Source organism: Rana temporaria, chromosome 10 (genome assembly GCF_905171775.1).
Source record: "Rana temporaria chromosome 10, aRanTem1.1, whole genome shotgun sequence".
NCBI classification, from domain to species: domain Eukaryota; kingdom Metazoa; phylum Chordata; class Amphibia; order Anura; family Ranidae; genus Rana; species Rana temporaria.
The window spans coordinates 54,546,635-54,570,532 of record NC_053498.1 but is presented as its reverse complement, the minus strand read 5'-3'; the positions used below and the strand labels follow the sequence as shown (position 1 = coordinate 54,570,532).

The 23,898-nt window shown below is 42.9% G+C and overlaps 1 protein-coding gene across 1 annotated transcript in view; it reads left to right on the top strand.

Annotated features, from left to right (window-relative positions):
* The window catches only part of LOC120916575 (excitatory amino acid transporter 2-like), a 227,378-nt gene that overhangs the window by 167,156 nt on the left and 36,324 nt on the right, over positions 1 to 23,898 (top strand). Inside the window, exon 7 of the mRNA XM_040327625.1 lies at positions 17,014 to 17,247. Within this exon, the coding sequence (XP_040183559.1) occupies positions 17,014 to 17,247 (234 nt within the window). The remainder of the gene's footprint in view (positions 1 to 17,013; positions 17,248 to 23,898) is intronic.

The window sequence follows — 23,898 nt, the reverse complement described above, 5'->3', positions numbered from 1 at the left end:
CCTCCAGATGAGGCCACCAGGCCGAAAGAAGAAATTGGGACCAGTGGAGGAAGCCAGCCTCAAAATGATTCAGGAGGCGAGTGCCATCATGAGGGCCCCCTCCGCTGGAAGGCAGCCTGGAGGGAAGGCTGTAAGGAAGAGGAGACGGTGATTCCCTGCCTTCCATTTGATCCCCCACAAAAGACATCTTGTTTGGACTACCACAGCTTGGGTTCCTTTGGTTATGTGCTGCTGCTTCAGATTTTTGTTTGTGTGCCTCCTGAGGTTTGCTAGTTTATCCTTCACCATGTTTGAAATGCAAGTCTGCATGTATTTTGCTAGCTGTTCAAGTGCTGCCGTTCTGTTTTATTTACTTTTTCACATTTGCCAAAATAAATGGCTTTTTGTTTAATTTCAAAACGTGCCTATTATACTGTTATACTGTGGGGATTATTTTAGGCATCAAACATTCAAAACAAATACAATGTTTCATTTAAAAAGGACACAAAGTCCTTTGGGGGGGGCATTTGGTGTGCCAACATGGTAGACAATTGAAACAACCTTCAATCAAATCTATAAAAAAAAATCTAAAAAAATAAAAAAAATAAAAGTACGTACCACAAAATAAAAAATGGTGACATAACTAGAAACACACAAAAAAAGTGGCTAAGATGAACATTAAAGAAAACATAAAATAAGATATACATGTGGAGGACCCCCAAAAAAATGCTACGTCTGGCCTAGAAAAGATTTCAAAAATATTACTACATCCCAAGCAACAAATGTCACTTTTCAGTATGGGACAACTCAGTTGAAATAGCATCAGCAAGATAACGGGTTTATTCTAGCAAGAGAACAATGAATAAAACAACGCCATCAACTGTTGTTTATTGCAGCGTTTTATTCATTGTTCTATTGCAAGAATTAATCTTTCTATTGACGAATGTGCCATATCCCAAACAAACGTGAGTTTTACCTGAACGAGCGCTCCCGTGGCCTCCTTTAGTCTGAGCATGCGCGGGGTTTTTGTACGTTGCTTTTGTGTACTAACCAACGAACATGTCCAAGCGGACAGGATTTCAGCGGACGGTTTTAAAACAAGTTTGGAAATAATTGTCTGCTGAAAAATGGCCCGGCGGGCAAATGTACGCTGAAATTCTGTACGCTCGTACCTACACACGACCGAACATGTCTGCTGAAAATGGTCCGCGGACCAGTTTCAGCAGACATGTTTGGTCGTGTGTACGGGGCCTAAGAGTTTGGGTTCTATCATCACAGCCTCAGTGAAGTATATGGCGCTTATTCCAGCATAAGCAACATTAAAGTAAATCTTGGTATAAATGGTATAGATCAGGTATAGGGATATGAGTAGCCGCAGTACTGGGACTGCACACTAGGGGTCAGACTGACCAGAGAGAGGCAGCTCAATGGTACTGGTGTTGTACAGACAGGACTGGGTTCCTTATGGACAGAGTAGTCTACACATCACAGTTCATTGGTTATTACTGAAAGGAACCGAGATCATTGGCAGAGCACAATGGTGAGGACATCTGTAGAGGGTTTAAGGCTATCTGCGTACTGAGTAACCTTGAGATGCAATCCTCATTACTTGCATAAACTAGTAGTGCACAGCGACAGGATGAAAGGGATTAGGCATAGGAAGCGGTGCATAGTAATTTGTATCTATAGCAGTGAGCATAACATGAGAGCTGTAGTTCAGGCTTTAGGGATATTGCATAGTACTTGATAGGTATAGCAATAAACTCAGGCATGGAAGCAAAGCAACAAGCATGGAGAGCAGTGTATAGTAATTGGTATCTATAGAAATTAACTTTAACATGAGTGCTGTAGTTGAGGCTTTAGCAGAACTCCATAGTACTTGATAGGTATAGCAATAAACTCAGGCATGGAAGCGAAGCAACAAGCATGGGAGCAGTGCATAGTATTTGGTATCTATAGCAATGAACTTTAACATGATAGCTGTAGTTGAGGCTTTAGCAGAACTCCATAGTACTTGATAGCATTAGCAGTGAACTTAAACTTGGAAGCAAAGCGGCAAGTATGGAGAGCAGTGCATGGTAATTGGTTTCTATAGAAGTGAACTTTAACATGAGAGCTGTAGTTGAGACTTTAAGAGAACTCTATAGCACTTGATAGCATTAGCAGTGATCATGAACTTTGGAAGCAAAGCGACATGTATGGAGAGCAATGCTTAGTAATTGATTTCTATAGCAGAGTACTTGCAGTTACAGATCGCTGGGCATGGATGAGCGTCATGGGTGCCTGGACCTGGTTGATGTGAGCGGTTGCGCCGTGCAAGGAGTCCTGGTGGTCCAAATCAGGGAGCTAGGGCTCAGAGTAGGTGAGTCTGGAAGCCCAGTTGACAGTGGCGTTCTGTCAGCAATAGAGGAACGCCATACTGTCAGTGCTGGGAGTTTAAATAGGCCGCACAGGAGCGGACCAGGAAGTGCCGCTAGGTGGCACACCTCCGCAACCACCGTGGAGCGCAAGGCTGCAGGAAGTGAGAGAACACTCAAAGAGACAGATGTCAGTTGTAAGGGAAATAACCAGCAACAATTGAACTTAATGCAAAGTACTGCCAGAATTTTTTTTTTCGGGCAATTTATTGGGGAATTAGCTGGTGTTAACGCTTTAATCATCATGGCACCATGGTTGTTATGGTGTCAGGATGATTGTAGCGCATTATTTCTATGAAAATTAAATAGTTCAGCTCACCATAATGCTGAATCAGTGGGAGCTCCGAGTGTGTCACTTGCCACCGTAGCCTGCCACCAGATGCAGATTGTTACTTGCCACAAGTTGCAGATTGTCACTTGCCACGTCACCTGCCACACATTGCGGATTGTCCACTTGTCAAACGTTGCAGATTGTCATTTGCCACGTCACCTGCCTCAAGTTGTGGATTGTCACTTGCCACAAGTTTCGGATTGTCACTTGCCACACTTTGCGCATTGTCACTTGCCACGTCACCTGCCACAAGTTACGGATTGTCCACTTGCCATGTCACCTGCCACAAGTTACGGATTTTCACCTGCCACAAGTTGCGGATTGTAACTTGCCACACGTTGCAGATTGTCTACTTGCCACGTCACCTGCCACAAGTTGCGTATTGTCACTTGCCACGTCACCTGCCGCAAGTTGCGGATTGTCCACTTGCCACATCACCTGCCACACATTGTGGATTGTCCATGTAACGAAACGTCCCACACTCCGCTTGAGTGCTTTCGTCATATACCACTTCATCCCAGTCTTAATATAGATATTAGGGTTGTCCCGATACCACTTTTTTAGGACCAAGTACAAGTACCGATACTTTTTTTCAAGTAGTCGCCGATACCGAATACCGATACTTTTCATGTGACCGTTTTCAAACCACAATACAGACTAAGGATATTTTCTTTAGAATTATGAAGAACTCTATGAACTCAGTGGGAAGAATGCCCATTACATTGGTGGTCGGTGGGAAGAATGCCCCTTACATTGGTGGTCGGTGGGAAGAATGCCCATTACATTGGTGGTTGGTGGGAAGAATGCCCCTTACATTGGTGATCAGTGGGAAGAATGCCCCTTTACAGATGGCAAAAACATTCATTGGGGTTACTTTGGAAGTTGGAAATGAGTCAATGCAAAAAATAAATAAAAAATGCTGCTTTTTTAACATTGCATTTTAAACTTCAATTAGGTACTATAGGTGTAATACAGAATAACTGTCAGCGGGTGGCACTGTTCTTATCTTCAGTTCTTACTTAGTCATGAGAGAAAGGCAGCCCCCCCTCCCCCTGGGCCATGCTTGCTGAGCTGATCAAAAATGAACTTTGCTTTAAAAAAAACGGATCTAAAGTATTACAAATTAAAATACATAAATTGATCAATTTCTTTTACACTTGTATTTAGAACAACTACATTCCTAAAGTACAATTGATAAAGCTTTGTTTTTTATGTGACTCCATACTGAGTGACACAGAAAGAACATGCAATGCAGTGACAGTGACAATTACACATAGATTGCAGTTGCACCTGTGACTGTGCACTACTGTAGACTAGACACTCAGTATTCATTCAGCTTGAATCACTTGACTTTGTCTCACTCTACAATCTTACTTGCTCGGCAAGGGCTGCCTGCTGCTACGATGTCCGTCCTGCTCGTACTGCTCTCCGCCTGCTCTCCTCCCACTCTCTGCCCGCTCTCCAGTGCCCTCTCATCAATTAGCAGCACAAGGTGAGGAAAACGCATGCCAATTGGATGATCTTTGGCGCTCTCTCCAGTCCACCCCTTCTCAGCTGTCGCTATACACCCGCCCACCAGCCCGCTCGAGGGGAGGAAACAAAAACAGTAATAACCAGTCACATACCAGCAATAATGATCGTTGCTGGCTCTCTCCACCCCTTCTCAGCTGCCGCTATATGCCTCCTATAAGCACCCGCTCACCAGCCCGCTCGAGGGGAGGAAACAAACACATCATTACACATATACCAACAAATTATGATTGCTGCCACTTGTTTCACCCCTTCTCAGCTCCCGTTCACCGCCCCCTCTATGCACCGCTCACCAGCCCGCTCGATGTCACAAAAAAAAAGTATTCTATTTGGTATCGGGAGTATTTGCACGAGTACAAGTACTAGCGCAAATACTCGGTATCAGTCCCCATACCGATACTAGTATCGGTATCGGGACAACCCTACTGCTGACTTTTAATAAAGGGACACTTACCTGTCCAGGGTGCCCGCAATGTCGGCAGCCGAAGCCAAGCAATAGCTCGGCTGCCCCAGCCACCATCCTCGGTGAGGGAATCAGGAAGTGAAGCGTTGCGGCTTCACTTCCCGGTTCCCTATTGTGCATGCGCGAGTCGCTCTGCGCGTCCTCACTGGTCCCCGCTGTCTTCTGGGACCAGTGTGTTTCCCAGAAGACAGCGGGGGGAGTGTTTCCGGCAGGAGTCTATGCCTGGAAGTGGGCGCAAATACCTGTATTATAGAGTTCTGAAAAGCGGAGGTTCACTTTTTGTGTTGACCTCCTCTTTAATGGGGGTTATTTTTACAAAAGACAAAGCCACTTTGCACTACAAGTGCTAAGTGCACTTAAAATTGCATTGAAAGTGCACTTGGAAGTGCAGTCGCTGTAAATTTGAGGAGTAGATCTGAAATGAGGGGAAGCTTTGCTGATTTTATCATCCAATCATGTGCAAGCTAAAATACTGTTTTTTATTTTCCTTGCATGTCTCCATCAGATCTACAGCTACTGCACTTCCAAGTGCACTTTCAGTGCAATTTCAAGTGCACTTTGCACTTGAAGTGCAAAGTGGATTTGTCTTTATTAAATAACCCCCAATGTCCCTAGTTTGCCTTGTGGGAAGCCATGAAACTTCTAGGATAGGTTTCGGAAGTTGAAAACTTAGGTTGTGCAAAGTTTCAAGACAATTGATTGAGGTTTAGGCACATTATGGTAAATTAAGCTCTTGTTATCTTAACCACTTAAGGACCGCCTAACGCCGATATACGTTGGCAGAATGGCACGGCTGGGCACAATCACGTACCTGTATGTGATTGTTAAATGCCCAGCCGTGGGTTGCTGGCGCGGTCAGAAGCTCCGTGACCGCGGCCGCGGGACCCGCGGACCCGATCGTCGCTGGAGTCCCGCGATCGGTCTCCGGAGCTGAAGAACGGGGAGAGGTGTGTTTTTCACAGTGGCGCTGTCATTGATCGTCTGTTCACACGTCCAGAGCTCAATATGGTAGATCCCTCTTAGAGATATAGACAGTGTAAACATTTTACACATGGTTTACCTCAAACCATACACTCTCCTTCCCCCTCTACTCCTTTTGAGAAGCTTTGAATGTCAACCAACCCAATCCCACATTCCATATCTGTACTATATAAGATGATGCAAGGGCTGGAACCCAATGGAAAGACAATATACATTTTAGAATGGGAAAGAGTCCTGCAACATGAGTTTACTGAGCTCCAACTTAATCACTTATACCACCTTACTCATTCTAGCTCTGTTGACATGAAAATGCAAGAAAATGGGTTCAAATTATTGACTAGATGGTATACCCATCCCCATCAAATTTGCTAGAATCTACCCAGCTTCATTGGATGCTTGTTGGCAGGACTGTGGGCATAGGGGTTTGTTTTTACACATCTGTTGGGAAATCCCTAATGCCGCGTTCACACGACAATTTTTAATGGTCTAGAAAAAACGTTTTTTTTTTTAACCCGATTATTGTTAAGCCAGCCTTGCCTACACACGACCGTGAAAAAATAAATGCTCTAGCAAAGCGCGGTGACGTACAACACGTACGACGGGACTATAATGGAGAAGTACCACTCGGATGATGCTACCCTTGGGTCTGCTTTTGCTGATTTCGTGTTAGTAAAAGTTTGGTGAGAGACGATTTGCGCTTTTCATTCTGCTACAGCGTGATGAATGTGCTATCTCTATTACGAACGCTAGTTTTACCAGAACGAGCAGTCCCGTCTCATAACTTACTTCTGAGCATGCACGTTTTTTTCACGTCGTTAAAGCCCACACACATCCATTTTTTACAACGTTAAAAACGACGTGAAAATTTAGAGCATGTTCTAAATTTTTAATGCCCATTTTTTTACGTCGTGAAAAATGCCCACACACGATCGTTTTTAATGACATTAAAAAAAAAGATGCATAAGTTGTAACCCTATTGGCAGGACATCAGAACCCAAGTAAATATCTTGAATAATAGGGCTACAATCACGTCAAGTATCTTGAATATTGATATCCTTGACACCCCAATGGGGTTCTTTCTTCATGTTCCCAACATTCCTCCCAGCCTTTATTGAAAGTCGGTGCTGCCCCACCTTCTGAATGTGGCTAGGCGGTTGATCCCGTCTACTGGAAAAGGAACCAAATTCCAAGCCGCTCGGAATGGATTCATCTTCTGAACGATATTATGGCTGCAGAGGTGTGGATGGCGACATGTAAGGACAGACACGACAAGTGGTATGGGGTTTGGGCCACTTGGATTCATTATGTTGATGAGGCCCGGACAGACATACAGCCAATGGTTATTGTTTCTGAGGGAGAAGTTTAACTGTCAGAAGTGTTTTGGACTTGACTTGATCCTCTGAAATATTTAATATATGACTGTTCATACATCACAGTAGAGTGCTTTTTTTTATTTTATTATTTTGGTTCACATATTTTATGTTCCCTTTATCTGTCTGCCCTTTGTGCTCTAGTTTTTCTGCCCAAATTTGTGGTGTTTGCTCATCATTGACGCTATGTTTGGTAGTTGAGTCAGAGACAAAATATTGTTGATATCGTTCATATGCTTGCACGACCACTAAGTAGATGCCTCCGTCTCTAGCACCCTCTATGTCCAATGGCTATTCGGGCCTTATTTTATGGACATTGACCAATACCCACTTGGGTTGTTTTGCTTTTTCTTTTTTGATGTCTGTTTTACTTTGTTGCTGTCATCTTTTTGATTTTTTTTTGTCAAAATTGCCAACATAAATAAAGATTATAAAAAATCCCTCTCCACAATAGTATCATGTGGTAAGTGAGACACTAACCCCACCTGATGATATAGGTTACCTTTGGGGGGTCTAAAAAAACACTGTAGCATAAGGATACTCTGGAAAAGATTGGCTCATGTGTGGTGGTATGATGTTGCCATCATCCCTTGATCAATGGAAAATTGAATACCTCTAAATGGGTGGGATTTTCTAGGCAACAGTAATTATGGGTGACAACTAGGTCATAAAAATATTAATGTATTACAAAATGGTAGATAAACAGACTAAATATCGCAAAAAGACAGTATCCAAGTATATTATAAAAACATAGTTGTAGAAAGGTACTGTAGATCACCGCATGCCCCAGGACAAAGCTAAGGGCAGAGCTGATTTTTCCAAAGCATTTCAAATCTTCCAAAATTACATCCTTCTTCAGGGAAAATTGTACAGTATAACTCTTCTATAACAAGAAAATAGAAAAACAAAATACATTTCATGATCAGGTGCATATACACAAGGGTACACATACCGCGGACATATAGGGCATGAGCAGGGAGAAACAAAGGGAAGTCCAGAGACCCAAAAATGGGAGGAAAGCCTCCACCATGAACTCACCCTCTCCCAGACCAGGAGTGTTTGGATCTCCCCATGGAAGATGTGAATGTCCCGAAAGCAACCGCAGTGGCCGGACCGGATGGCACCCTGAGTGTCCAAAGGAGATCTCCCACCTCTAAGGGCCCCCTAACCATGGGGGGTGGACATGAAAGAATAGATTCCACTTTTTGATCAGCAATAAACACCGGCGGTCCCAGCTAAAAAGGTCAAGCAAGCAGTGCATGAGTAATTGTTACTAGAAAAAATAATAATAAAAGACAAAAATAGGAAAGGGAAAGGAGGCCAAAGGCATACTCACCAATCCGAGGGGAAAACCCCATTCACTGAAAGCCCGACCAAACAGCTATTTCCAAAAAAGGAAGAGTCCGAGAATACAACCAGAGCTGCACAGGACAACAGCCATATGTACTCCCACTCCTTCAGGAGATGGGAGAGGTGTATGCTGGATCAAAGCCCCCCTGACATCCTTAAATACTTACCTGGGTGAAGGTGATAGGCCCACTTAGCTTAAGATCCTCCCCCTTCGCAGCGAAAATGGCGGCAAAGAATTATATATATATATATGTATGGGAAATACCTATAATAATATAGGTGCAGAGAACACCATTGTGTCTCTGCACCTGCAGCATTCACCGCGAGGTAACAACATTGCGCATGCGGATGACATCACCGCACATACGGATGGCGTCACCGCGTTATACAAACGTAGCTATACTGCAATGATACAAATGCAGAGAACGCCATTGCGTCTCTGTACCTGCCGCGCGCACCGCGTTCCAGACAAAAACATGGCGCGCAAGGATGACGTCAACGCGTCGTGTGTCACGTGACCCCCCCGCGCGCGTCGCACTCAACCCGCTGTGACATGATAGGCCTGCTCGCTCCCGCATCATCACTCATGCGTCCAAACAGGCCTGGTGTCTGCACAGAAGGTCAGGAGGTACCGAAAATCTGTCACTTGCAAACGAAGCAGAGTGACAGCGGTACTAGAGGTGGCTTAAAGGCAGATGTATCAGTGTATCCACATGTGTATCCAGTAATGGGTGACGTCTGGATCTAAAGTTAAAATTTAAAAAAAAGGGGGGCCGAAACTCAAGGGAAACAAAACAAGGAACCCTGTACTGAATTGATAATACACTTAGGGGGATGTCATAATAGTAGTCTGTTCGAAGAGGAAAAAGAGGAAAATCATTTTCCCTCAGCGACCAAACAGACTATCCCTCAATCAGAGGCTGCTAGGGATGGAAAAAAAAGGGGGAAAAGGAGGGGCTATATATGGACTAAAAAGAGTCTCGACAGTATTCCAAAAATTCCCAGAAGGGAAGCAAGGAAAAAAGGAGACTGGTAAAAGGGAATTCCTAAACACCCATGACACGGCAAATGATAGTCATTTTGCCAATAAGGAAAGGACTGATGGGGGGGGGGAAAACCCCCATCAGTTAAAGGAAGGGTAAAAATCACCACTGCCGGAGGAGAAACATACTCCCCGGGCATTGGACGTCTGGGGGGCAAAGGCACAAAGTGCTGTTCTCCCCCGGCAGTGGATGGGGGAGCCCCTCGAGAGAGGGATAAACCCAGGGCATCCAGGGGAAGCCATCCGGAACCGCCACACGCGGATTCGAGCATAACACTTCACAAAGATGGAAGCCCCAATGTCAGCGAACGAGCACCCACTGGGTACTACACCTAACCACAATTAAATCATACATTACAAAAAGTGTCTTGAAATACATATACAAATACATTTGAATTGACAAAATTACAAATGAAAATACAATATATTAAGGAAATCCTAATTTCTCAAATCCCGGAAAGAAATATAACCCTCTAGATCCGGGCACTGAGAGAGGGACCCCCCGAAGGGGCAAGTCCACCAGGGGAGAAGGAAGGGCCGAAAGGATGAAGAAAGTTGTCTGCCAAAGATAGGAGTAATAATACGGAGGACAGAAGATCAAAAAATGTACATAGCAGACAACATTAATCAGTTTTACCAGAGCTAAAGCCCTCGAGGAAGGGTCTAAAGCTCTCCACCTTGTTAAGTCCTGGGGGAGTTGTAGCTTTAAGGTGTCTAATCCAGCACATTTTGCGCTGGAGTAGCACCTTATTCCTGCCCCCCCCACGAAGGGGAATGTGTAGCTTGTCCAGAACTGTGAAATTCACATTGGGCATGTGATACCCATGTTCCTTGGCAACATGTCTTCCAAGGGGCAAGTATAGATTACCTATCCGCATTGAATGCATGTGTTTTTCGACTCTCTTCTGAAGGGGCTGTTTGGTCTTCCCTACATAAAAGGAATCACACTGGCATTGCATGAGGTATACTACCCCCCGGGTCTTACAATTAGCATAATGTTTCAATGCAAAGGTTTCTCCATTGGGCAGGGCCAGTGTGGTCCTTCTTCTTATGACCTCACATTGTGAGCATTGCCCACATGGGAAGGTCCCATATGCGTCTTGCATGGGTCTTTATTCGCGTTCCCTTTATACTCACTTTGGACCAACATGGTCCCAAGTGAGTCAGCTCGCCTAACGGTTAGTTGAGGCCTGTCCAATAGAAGATTGGCCAGAATTTCGAGATTCTCTTCCTTATCCGAGTATGTTCATTGGAAAAACCCAAAATAATTCTCGAGTTGTTCTCTTCTGATTTAGTTCTGTGGAGTTTGGTTTTGAAAATCAAGCTCCGCCTATTTGTGGTTTTTACTCTATTAAATGCTTTTCTAAGACAGGTTTTTGTATAGCCTCTGGCGAACAGGCGGAGAGCAAGGGCATCAAATTGATTGTGAAAGTCATCATCTGCTGAGCAGTTCCTCCTAATCCTGAGGAATTGACTATAGGGTATTGATTTTTTCAATGGTTCTGGATGGAAACTGGTAGCGTGAAGTATTGTGTTGCCCGCTGTCTCTTTTCTAAAGAGGGTAGAATTGATTCTGCCCTCCGAGTCTTTCCTAATGCTGATGTCCAAGAAGCTGATTTCTGACTGGTTATGGGACATTGTAAAGAAGAGATTGAACTCATTTAAATTCATGAGTCTCAAGAGCTCATTCAAACCATTTTCTGGTCCATCCCAAATAATAAAAATATCATCTATGTAGCGCTGCCACATAAGAATATTGGCAGCGCACATAGATGCGTTCTCTCCCAGGAGGAAATCCCGCTCCCACTCCCCCAGGTACAGGTTGGTATAGGAAGGTGCACAGCACGTTCCCATTGCCACACCCTGTACCTGGAGGTAGTGGGAGCCCTGGAAGAGAAAGGTATTATGATGAAGTATGAACTCCAACATGGTTAGAAGAAATTTATTAAATTTCCAGTCAGTTGTTGGACGCTGTTTTAGAACCTGCCCAACAGCTTTTAACCCCAAATTGTGGGGAATGCTGTTGTACAGGGTTTCAACATCTATGGCATCCACAGGAACAGTCAAATCCTCAAGCATCTGTAGAAGATGTATGGTGTCCTTTGTGTATGAGGGTAGGTCAAGGACATGTGGTCTCAAGTATTGGTCTATGACCTGGCTGACTCCCTCAGAGATTGAGCCATTACCGGAAATGATTGGTCTCCCTGGAGGGTCCACAATGCTTTTGTGGACTTTCGGTAGGGCATACATAGTGTGTTGTCTGGGATGTTGGATACGTATAAAGTCCCAAAGATCCTTGATGATTATTCCTCTGTGGAAGAAATCATCCACGAGGCCATAGAAATCTTTATTGAAACCATCAGCCAAGGCTGAAGAGATTTTCAAAACCATCCTCTCATAGTTGATATTATCCATGAGAGCTATGTTTCCCCCCTTGTCTGAGGCTTTAATTGTCACATCTGAGAGATTTCTCAGGGTTTTTAATGCATGTTGCTGTTCTAGACTCAAATTTGAGAGAACATTCTCCTTTTTCATGGCTTCTAGTTCTTTCGAAGTTTGCCTAACAAAGAGGGAAATGGCTGGGTTCTGATTCAAAAAAGGAAACTTATTAGATTTCCGTTTGAATTTGGTCTTAATGTCTTTCTGTTCATCATGTTCCTTGTCCTCTATCTCCTCTAGGATCTCACTGTCCCAAGCTCCATCTAGGGTAGCATTCTTCTGAAGTAGGAGATTGAGATCCCTCAGAGCTTTAAAGTCTGCTGCTTTAAAGTTGGGGGCTATATCTTTAGTGTGATCTACATGTTTGGCGTAGAGGCTTTTATAAAAAAGCCTACGGGCAAAAAGATAAACATCCTTAACTGCATCGAAGGTGTCCATGCCACTATTTGGACAGAACGAGAGTCCAAGTGATAGTACTCAGTGTTCTGTTGGCGTAAGATTGTGCGAAGAAAGATTTATAATGTTGAGACCCCCTCCTGTCCCGTTATCGGGGAAGCAGGGGGGACTTCCATTGGTATTGGATTTAGGGGTACCAACGGCATCCCCCTTTTGTCCAAAAAATTATCAAGTATTGTACGTGGGATTTTAGGAATGGTCCCACTGTCCTTTCTTGGAAATAATCTACTTCTACTGGGTGGAGGGTCCCTGGTGTCCCCATTAGTTATTTCACCAGTGGGTGCACCGTTTCTCTTATTTTGTGACAGTGATATCTGCGAGGCAGTTACAGCCTTTTTATTTGCTTGTTTTACCTCCCCTTCGATGTTTTGTTTGGAAGACGCTCCTTTTCTTTTGGATGAAGTACGCCCTGTATTAGAGGACACAGAGGAGGAAGAATTAGAGGGTGTGTCAGAAGAGTAATCCCTATTTTTACCTTCTCTATCGGTCTTGGAATTTTTCCAAAAGTTCCTACATTTTTTGATATTATTCCATTTGTATGCCCTCCCTTCACGGAAAGCATTCTTATCTCTCCAGTATTTCTTTTCTTTTTTGATTAAGATCAACTTGCGAAAACTTTCCAAGTGATCTTTCAATTTTTGCTCTAGGTTTGTATACTCCTCTAGAGTTTTTAATGGAGTAAGCTTGGTGTATAAGGCTTCAATCTCTCTGTCCAATACTATGAGTTGTTGTCTGTATTCGTTTTGTAACAGTTGCATAAGATTCTTGGAACATTCGTCTAGCCTGGCTTCCCAATTATTCTTAAGCTCCTTACTTATTGTGTCCAAAATCTGAAAGATTTGGATACAAAGTCCAATTGGGTTTATATGCTCGCTAATATATCTTTCCATGGACTGTATGTGCCAGTGTAAGGCTGCTTTTTTCTCTAGCACCTTAGTTAGGTTAAAAAATAGGGATGCCAGATCAGAGGTGAGTTGTTCCTTCCCTTGATAACTTTTTTCAATTTGGGACATAAGTTCCTCCCATTGTCCACCCTTGAGATCTCCCATGGTGTGGGAGCACAACGGGGAGCACCCCTCCCACCACCCAGACACCGAAAGGAAAAGTCTAACCGGGAAACAAAAATATACTAAAACCCCTAGTCCCCTGAAGGGAAAAACAATTTCTAGGTGGAGATAGTTATGCTGGCCTTGGATCTGTCCTCCTAGGATACCTAATGGAGGTAAGGACAATTAAAGTCCAAGGTCTGCAAAACAGTTTACGTGAGAAAATATAGGATCCATGCCAGAGCACATGAGCCTGAACGAGGTATGTGGGTGTATTATCCACCCGGATTTAATGGAAAAGATTGGCTCATGTGTGGTGGCATGATGTTGGCGAAATTACTATCATTTGCCGTGTCATGGGTGTTTAGGAATTCCCTTTTACCAGTCTCCTTTTTTCCTTGCTTCCCTTCTGAGAATTTTTGGAAGACTGTCAAGACTCTTTTTAGTCCATATATAGCCCCTCCTTTTCCCCTTTTTTTTCTCATCCCTAGCAGCCTCTGATTGAGGGATAGTCTGGTCGCTGAGGGAAAATGATTTTCCTCTTTTTCCTCTTCGAACAGACTACTATTATGACATCCCCCTAAGTGTATTATCAATTCAGTACAGGGTTCCTTGTTTTGTTTCCCTTGAGTTTTGGCCCCCCTTTTTTTCAAATTTTAACTTTAGATCCAGACGTCACCCATTACTGGATACACATGTGGATACACTGATACATCCGCCTTTAAGCCACCTCTAGTACCGCTGTCACTCTGCTTCGTTTGCAAGTGACAGATTTTCGGTACCTCCTGACCTTCTGTGGAGACACCAGGCCTGTTTGGATGCATCAGTGATGATGCGGGAGCGAGCAGGCCTATCATGTCGCAGCGGGTTGAGTGCGATGCGCGCCGGGGGTCACGTGACACGTTGACGTCATCCTTGCGCACCATGTTTTTGTCTGGAACGCGGTGCGCGCGGCAGGTACAGAGACGCAATGGCGTTCTCTGCACCTGTATCATTGCAGTATCGCCACGTTTGTATAACGCGGTGACGCCATCCGTATGCGCGGTGACGTCATCCGCATGCGCAATGTTGTTACCTTGCGGTGAACGCTGCAGGTGCAGAGACACAATGGTGTTCTCTGCACCTATATTATTATAGGTATTTCCAATACATATATATATAATTTTTTGCCGCCATTTTCGCTGCGAAGGGGGAGGATCTTAAGCTAAGTGGGCCTATCACCTTCACCCAGGTAAGTATTTAAGGATGTCAGGGAGGCTTTGATCCAGCATACACCTCTCCCATCTCCTGAAGGAGTGGGAGTACATATGGCTGTTGTCCTGTGCAGCTCTGATTGTATTCTCTGACTCTTCCTTTTTTGGAAATAGCTGTTTGGTCGGGCTTTCAGTGAATGGGGTTTTCCCCTCGGATTGGTGAGTGTGCCTTTGGCCTCCTTTCCCTTTCCTATTTTTGTCTTTTATTATTATTTTTTCAAGTAACAATTACTCATGCACTGCTTGCTTGACCATTTTAGCTGGGACCGCCGGTGTTTATTGCTGATCAAAAAGTGGAATCTATTCTTTCATGTCCACCCCCCATGGTTAGGGGGCCCTTAGAGGTGGGAGATCTCCTTTGGACACTCGGGGTGCCATCCGGTCCGGCCACTGCGGTTGCTTTCGGGACATTCACATCTTCCTTGGGGAGATCCAAACACTCCTGGTCTGGGAGAGGGTGAGTTCATGGTGGAGGCTTTCCTCCCATTTTTGGGTCTCTGGACTTCCCTTTGTTTCTCCCTGCTCATGCCCTATATGTCCGCGGTATGTGTACCCTTGTGTATATGCACCTGATCATGAAATTTATTTTGTTTTTCTATTTTCTTGTTATAGAAGAGTTATACTGTACAATTTTCCCTGAAGAAGGATGTAATTTTGAAAGATTTGAAACGCTTTGGAAAAATCATCTCTGCCCTTAGCTTTGTCCTGGGGCATGCAGTGATCTACAGTACTTTTCTACAACTATGTTTTTATAATATACTTTGATACTGTCTTTTTGCAATATTTAGTCTGTTTATCTACAATTTTGTAATAAATTAATATTTTTATGACCTAGTTGTCACCCATAATTACTGTTGCCTAGAAAATCCCACCCATTGAGAGGTATTCAATTTTGCATAAGGATACTCTTGGGTGTTCCCATGCACACACATAAAAGCCACCTTGTTATTCCCAGAGACCTCTGTAGTAACTAATTCAGCTTTTACCAATGTTACCAGGCTACGTGAAGCCAGCAACACAACATTTCTACCATCACATCTTACTTGCCACTGGAGATGGTCTGGTCTTAGGGTGGAAAGTCTGTGAGTCCCTGAAAGAGGCGGTTAGGTTCCATGGAGTTAGGGCAGACACCTAGCCTGACCAGCAACTTCAGTGGAACACACTGACTGAGGAACATAGATGCCAGAGCAGAGATCCTAAAGTTGGTTTAGGTTCTGTAAAGGGTTAGCTCGGTAGCGGGGGTGTGTGACCTCCTGAGTGGGATCACTACACACTGAATTATACAGAGAGGCAGCCGAGGGTGGTTGAAAAACAAGGATTATGGTTTATTCTTCCATATTGCTGGAAACAAGTGCAAGCATCCAAACAGCATAAACAAAACAAAACATAAAATAAACCCTGGCCACTTGAGCTGTCTACCTTCACAACACAGGAACCTACCTATGGAGTCTGGCACAGCCTACTGCTGGGCAGACACTGCTGGTCTTCCAGCAGAAAACAATAGTCTTTTTGATTTTTTTATCACACAGCAAAAATATCAACAACCACTTCACCTTCAGAAGTCTTCCTCAGCTCACTGCTCTCCTTAACTCAACAAGCCTCAGGATGCAGCATTCAGTAGTAATCCTCTGGACAACTTATAGAGGCCTTAATTGCCTCATTCTGAACAGCTGAAGCTATCCAACGTCCTTAAACCTTTCTGGCTACCACTGCAGCCGACACCTGATAGTAATTGGTGAATTTTCTAAACAAGGCAGAAATGTATCTCCCGTCTGTGACAACACCCCCAGATTTACCTGACTTCCTGTCACAGTTCATAATTTTGTACACGTCTTCAAAATAGGTACAGGTAAATTACGCTTTATGGAAAATCAGGAAAGCAAAAGGAAGGTAAGTATGGGCTACTGGGCAGACATTACATTGTTTTATCATGTGCAAGCAGATAACAGGTTCAAGGTAAGTCTTTCAGCTTTTCAGGCTTCCAGGGGTGGTCTGTCCATTAAGGGCGCATGGGCGCCGCCCCCCCCCCCATCCATGTGTCCGGGGCCCCTTTCAGAGCATGGATTCCAATGCAGGGGGGGTCAATTCTTTTGAATCACCGTTTAGAGCCAGAGGCTCTAATAGGCTTCAATATAGGATGGGCTCGGGTCGCAAAGAGTTTGCTCCAATCCTACCCAGTTTGTTACAACAGCGTATGGGGCACTTCATACTACAGTTTGTTCTGTATGTGGCTATTTGTGTGCCACTTTGTGCATTGTTCTTATTTATCTTTTTCTTCTACAGTAGAAAAGCAGGCTTTAGAAATATGTTCAGTATTCCTTTTTTATTGCTTACTAACAGTGTCTCTTCTGTTTAGGTACTCTCCACTTGGGATTGCCTCTCTTATCTGTGGGAAAATTGCAGGCATCAAAGATCTAGAGACCGTTGCCCGGCAGCTGGGCATGTACATGGTTACGGTGATTGTTGGCTTAGTGATCCATGGAGTCATGATCCTGCCACTTATATTTTTCTCCATCACCAGGAAAAATCCCTTTCATTTCTATGCTGGCATATTCCAGGCATGGATCACTGCACTTGGGACAGCTTCCAGGTATTAATAGATAATCCATTAGAGATAATAATTTGAAAAACAGAGGCACAAATACATTTTTCCTAAATGCCTGTACTTTCATTTCTAAGCAAAAAAATAATGTATGTAGCCCCAAATCATGTCTGGAGTAAATAATATCTGTTGGTGTTATATAAATGCATGATAAACATGTGCAAATCATTTTAAATGCAAAACAAGCAACATATTAACTGTGTGATCTGTTATATGTTATGTAACTAATGCATTAAATGTTTTTTTGGTTGAATGCTGAATTCCATGCAGAGCCACTTTCTCCTGTTTTATTAATACAATTCAATTTTTACACATACTTACCTGTAAAATCCATTTCTTGGAGTACTTTATGGGACACAGAGCAAGCTATAATCATAACTATGTGGGCTTTGCAACACCAACTATACAGGAAGCACCTCAGTTTTGTAGCAAGCAATGAATTCCCAGAAATAGGAGAGGGGCCTCTGTGTCCTGTGATGTACTTCAACATATAGATTTTACAGGTAAGTATGTTAAATTTTCTTTATCATACATCACGGAACACTGAGCAGGTTCAAGGACACAAGAGTGGCCTGACAGGTAGGACTGTCTGTGTTACACCCTGCATGAAGTAAGAATCAAGTAGTGATAAACAAAGGTCTCTAGAAAAAAATGGATAGAGACAAAATCTGACCCTTAATGGTCAATTTAATTTACTCTCCCAATTGGAGAAAGGAAAAATCTCCCACTGACATATTTTCACAGGCACCGCTCCCTGGCTCACCCCAGGCAGATGAGAGTCCCAGGTCCTGTAATGGAAGCTCCCTGAAACTGGTTTATTGGCGCTCAACAGTGCGGTGATAGCAAGACCTGGGCTAGGCCGGTTAATATTATTATAGTTACCTCCTGGATTCTTCACAAGCAGTAGATGCAGTAGATGCAGCAGTAGTTAAATCAGGGGGAAGTCATAGATTAGGGAGAACTGGTTCTTAAGATGTTACCAGTACATTTACCCCTATTGACAGTGGGACTAATCCCAGGCACAACCTGTTCAACTTGCTGTAGAACCTGGAATCCAGTAGATCTAGTTTCAGAGTTCCCTAATGCTGGCAGATTGCTGAGAACAATTTCTGTACCTGGAATATGTCCTGCAGAAATAGATGGTACATGTCACCTTTTCTTGAGCCGCACATCTCCTGGTGCCACCCTGGTGGTTGATATACCCCACTGCAGTGGCATTGTCAGATTGAACCCTGACCACAATCCTGTGCAATTGGTTTGCCTAGTAATCCAGAGCAAGGTGTACTGCCTGAAGTTCCAAGATATTGATGGGCAGTATTCTCTCCTGTGGAGTCCAAGTCCCCTGAACTGTAGCCACCTCCAAGCAAGCCCCCCAACCAGAAAGACTGGAATCAGTGGTTACTATCTTCCATATCACTGGAAGGAAAAATGTCCCCTTCTCCAGGTTCAATCAATCACTCTGGGGACAGAGCCTTCCATTAATCCAATGCTTGGACCTTCATGTTTCAGAAAGAGAATGTTCCTCTACAAAAGACCTGGATGGAACTGCACGTAGGGAACTACTTCAATGTAGACACCGGTTCCTCATGCAGGGATGTGTCTAAGGATACCTTTCGCTTCTTATATTCTGCTTTAAACCTGGAACTAACTTCTGCCTGAACAAAAATTGTTGAGGTATCCTGAAATTGACACCCTCTGTGTCCTCAGCAAGTCCAGCACCTGGGCTAGGAGCTTTGTGAACCCTCGAGGGGCGTAGTTAGCCTGAAGGGCAGTATCACATAACAAAAATGGTAATTTTTTACTGCAAAATCGCAGAAACCTTTGATGAGCCTGGAAAAAAAGAAGATATGCGTCATTGATGACTATGTACACCTGAAATCTACCTCTTGCAGAGAGGCCAAGGCTGGTCAGACTGATCCCATCGGAAACAGAAGGACGTTTAGAAATGTGTCTAGTGCCTTGAGATCTAATATTGACCTTTTGTCCCTGTTTGATTTTAGGGACGGTACCGAGGCCCTCGTGACCTGTACAGTGTTCTAAAGCCAAGGGGGTGATTTCTCCGCTCTCACTCAAGCCGTGGCAGTGGCCAAGGAATGTTAAATCAGGCCGAATCTTGCCGAGATCTACTGAATTTAGCCGAAGTCGGACGAAGAACACAGAGGAGCTACGTGAGTACCAAGGCCAGCTGGGCAGTGCTGGGATCATCAATTAATACGCGTGGTCTGATACTAGGCACTGGAGGACTGTAAGAATAGAGCTTTTTTATTTTACCTGCATTTGCATCCCTGGATCTCTGCAATATATTTTGTGCCACACATACCTACAGTACAATACCTACAAAACTTACTGTATATAAATTATAGCTTATTAAACCTGTTAAATACTACCTGTTGCCTATTGCCAGCTGTCTAAAAAGGGTAACATGCCGACTTGCTCAGCAACATTGCGCCCTATTTCACAGGCAACACTGTCAGGCAAACACTCAAAAGGGCATTAAAAAGGTTGTTCGGCCTCAAAACAGAATCAACAGACACAGCACTCAAGCCCAATGAAAGAACACTTGACAGGAGACAGAGCACCAGACAAAACAATAAAAAGATCAGACAGAATGGGCAGATCTGGTTCTCGAGGGGCTTTTTCATCGCAAGGTGCTAGCAGATCACCATCTATAAATGCTGTCTCCCCACATCAGAGCTCTATGGCCTCCCACACAGGTTCTAAATTCCCTGGGGGCCAGAGGCCAGTAATATCAACTGTTATGCGGAGCTTAAAGCAATTGCTGGCAGGCATGTTCAAAATTTAGAAAAATCTATTAAAAGAAAGATGACTGCTGCCTGCACCAACCTTTCTCATCTGCTCTCACATTTAGAGGATAACGAACAGCAACAAGACAACTAAGAGGAGACCATTACAGAACTTTAAGAAAAGGTAGCAATCTCAGTACCAGAGAAAGTTAAAGATGAAGACATGCCAAATACGGTTAAAAAAATCATGAATCCTATATCGGGGCAGCCAGAGTCTAACCGCAAAATGTTTCTATGAAGCAACCGCATGACGTTATTTGTAGATTGCGTTACTTTGAGGAGAAAAACACAATTATGTTGAAAATGTGGGGAACAGCAACTACAAATTTTAAAGGTAGCCCAATACTTATTTTCTCAGATTTATCGAAGGAAACACTCGAACACCGATGGGCTCTGAGACCTCTTCTTGATAAATTACATTCTACAGACATTACATATCACTGGGGTTTCCCAGCATGTCTGGTGGGAACTAAAGATGAGCAGTCATCAAAACTCAGATTCCAAGAGGATTTACAAGATTTCTGCTTGGATCTTAACACCATGACCCACCATGCCTTCCAAATTGGCATGAAGCTGCTGCAATCAGTCTTGTACTTCTGGACATAGCATGGAGGAAGAAAACCTCTTCACAAAAAATTAAATAAGGGAAAAAGGAAGACTGCGAGTACTGTTGAAATATTTAAAATGTATTTTTATTTATTTTTTCTCCTCTCTCTCTCCTCCTCTTTTTTGAGTATGAGAGCTTGAATAACAATGAACATGGGGTGGGGGTGGTGGTGGGGGGTTTCTTTTGTTTGAAAACCATGAGTACTTGATGACAATGCATAAGTTCCTTTCTCTTTGGCTAATTCTTCCAATTCTGAGGCCAGTCTTCAGACGGGGAGCCATCACCCCCATTCAGTGTGCGCTTTGGACACCTCCTTTTGTTTTTGGTGACCACCCCCTAATGGGGATCTGGGGATCGGATGCCCTGCTGTATACTTGGGCCTGGATGACTGAGTGCGGCCGGTGGGTCTGAACTCTCAGTCCCCATGGGGTCCACTGCAGTATTTTGCATGGTGTAGCTAGGCTTAAATGCGTTTTTCTTTTGTTATATTTTACCTCTCTTCATCCCTCCTCCCCTCTCCCCTCCTTTTTTTCTTCTACCCCTTTCCCCCCCTGCGACTTAGATTATCTGATAAAGGATGTGTTCTAGTCATACAATGATATAATGTTAGGGGTCTGAACACTTTGGGTAAATGACATCAGATTTTAAGAGAACTGCAACACATCTCCTGCTGTATTGTGTTTTTACAATAAACACATTTAACGCATTATACTTCAACTTATATAAATTATACGCGTTATCCTATATGGTATTATGGTATTATAGTCTATCAGATACTAATAAGGCCAAAGGTGTTCCCATTGGTTTTCATACGAACAAATCCTTTATATTAGATCAAATGATTGATTAAACAATCAACTTTTTTCATTTGTATATTGTCTAGATTGTAAGATTTTGCCAAGAGTGCTATTATATTAGCAGGAGATATCAATATGTTCTTGGATCCTTTGTTGGACAAATGGACAGTTCTCAAGGGTATTCTAATATTTCTTGTAGAAATTTCTCTCATGTAAAGAACAACTTACATAAATGCCAATTAGTAAATGTCTGGAGGATTTTAAATCCTAAAGAACGTGATTATTCTTATTACTCAAAAACCTACCATTCTTATTCCAGAATAACAATATTTTTGTAGATCACTATCATCTTCCTTTGGTAAAATCTGTCACTATAGGGACTAGTACTGTTTCGGACCATGCCCCTGTGTCAATTAGTTTGTTATTTTCTGGTCTGCCAAAACAACAATGTAACTGGGCGTTGAACGATTCTTTTCTCTCATCAGCTTATACGAATGTCTCAACCACTTTTGTTTGCTATTTTGCAGAGAGTAAAACCTATGCAATGCCTGAATATGTTCTGTGGGAAGCCCATCTGACTTCCTAAGCCAATTCCATTGCGGGATCAGAGAGCTTTCAATCAGAGTTGCTTACTGCATACAATATATATCTGTATTACCAAAGCCAGGGAAAGATTTATCGAGTTGTGGAAGTTACTGCCCAATATCATTACTCAAAGCAGATATAAAGCTGTATGCAAACGTTTTGGCTACTAGACTATTCCCTTTGATCCTGCAAATGAATAGGACTAGACCAAACAAGTTTTATCTGCGAAGCTAGAGACAAGTTCCTATGAACCTTGTCCATAATTTCTTATTTTAGGGGCAGCTTCCAGCCCGCCCTGTTACTCTCAACCAATGTCCAAAAAGATGTTCAACAGGGTGGACTGGGAATATTTGATGATAACTTTAAAGATTTTGGGATCAGGCCCAAGAATTTTTCATTGAATTGCATCTTTATATGCACAACCAACCGCCTGAATAAGAGTTAATGGTCTGTTAAGTAACATATTTACCCTTAAATACAGCACGCATCAGGGGTGCCCATTGTCACCAATCTTATTTTCTATTTATTTAGAACCCCTTCTTTCGACTATACAGATTAATCCAAATATTGTATATATATCGTAAAAGTGAAGGGGAAGCAACATCAACTATCCGCATACCCAGATGATGAGTTATTTTATGTTCAAAAATACGTATAGGGTACTTGTGCGCTGCTATGTACCTTACAATAGATAGATCCCAAGAAATTGTGTAATCTGTGTGCTAGTATCATTCTAAAAGACACATGAAAAAGCTGCAACCATTAGATAGTGACCTCAACACTCTCATACAAATAATGATAATAGGAAAAATGGTGTGCTAATTCAAAAGAAAATAAACAAATATGTATAAATAACTATCCTTATTTTTATAAACATATACAGTGCCTTGAAAAAGTATTCATACATTCATACATAAATGTATTTTATTGTGATTTTATGTGATAGACCAACACAAAATGGCACATAATTGTAAAGTGGAAGGAAAAAAATTAATGATTTTAATTTTTTTAATATAAAATATGTGAAAAATGTGGCGAGCATTTGTATTCAGCCCCCCTCAGTCAACACTTTGTAGAACGACTGTTTGCTGCAATTACAGCTGCAAGTCTTTTTGGGTATGTCTCTACCAGCTTTGGAGAGTAAAATGTTTGCTCATTCTTCTTTGTAAAATAACTCAAGCTTTGTCAGATTGGATAAAGAGTATCTGTATGTAAATAGGAGTCTGACGTATACACGGATTGATATTTAAAAAGTAAAGATAATACGCCTGACGTATACACGGATAATCTACATAAATACAAAGCAAAATTATAATAAATTTGCAGTGATCATATATGTGCAGATAAATGACCATAAAATCACAACAGTGCTTATAAAAATGCTAAAAATAGTCCACAGAAGAGTTACTGCATTTGCAGCAAAACGTGCATATAAAGCAAAAAAAAATTTCATAAGTGTAGATCTCCAGTAAGTGATTTCCAGTGTGAAACAATAAATGTAGACTCTCACCACTTGTGCTACCCGTCACCTTTAAATAAGAATGGAGGCTTACCGGAAAGCCTGCGATCACCCTTATTCAGGGGGCCCAGACAAGGCTTGGTAGAGTGACAGGGTCACTAACGAGATGTTGTAGACTCCCTTCGCAGGCGGCCAGCTGACATCTATGGGTGCTGCTTCAAGAGCACAATCCCTGGAGATATTAAAAAGTAAATATATGGGGAGAGAAAAAGAACTGATAGTGTAGAGCAGTGTTTCTCAACTCCAGTCCTCGGGGCGCACCAACAGGTCATGTTTTCAGGATTTCCCTCAGATCAAACTGCTGTGGTAATTACTAAGGCAGTGAAA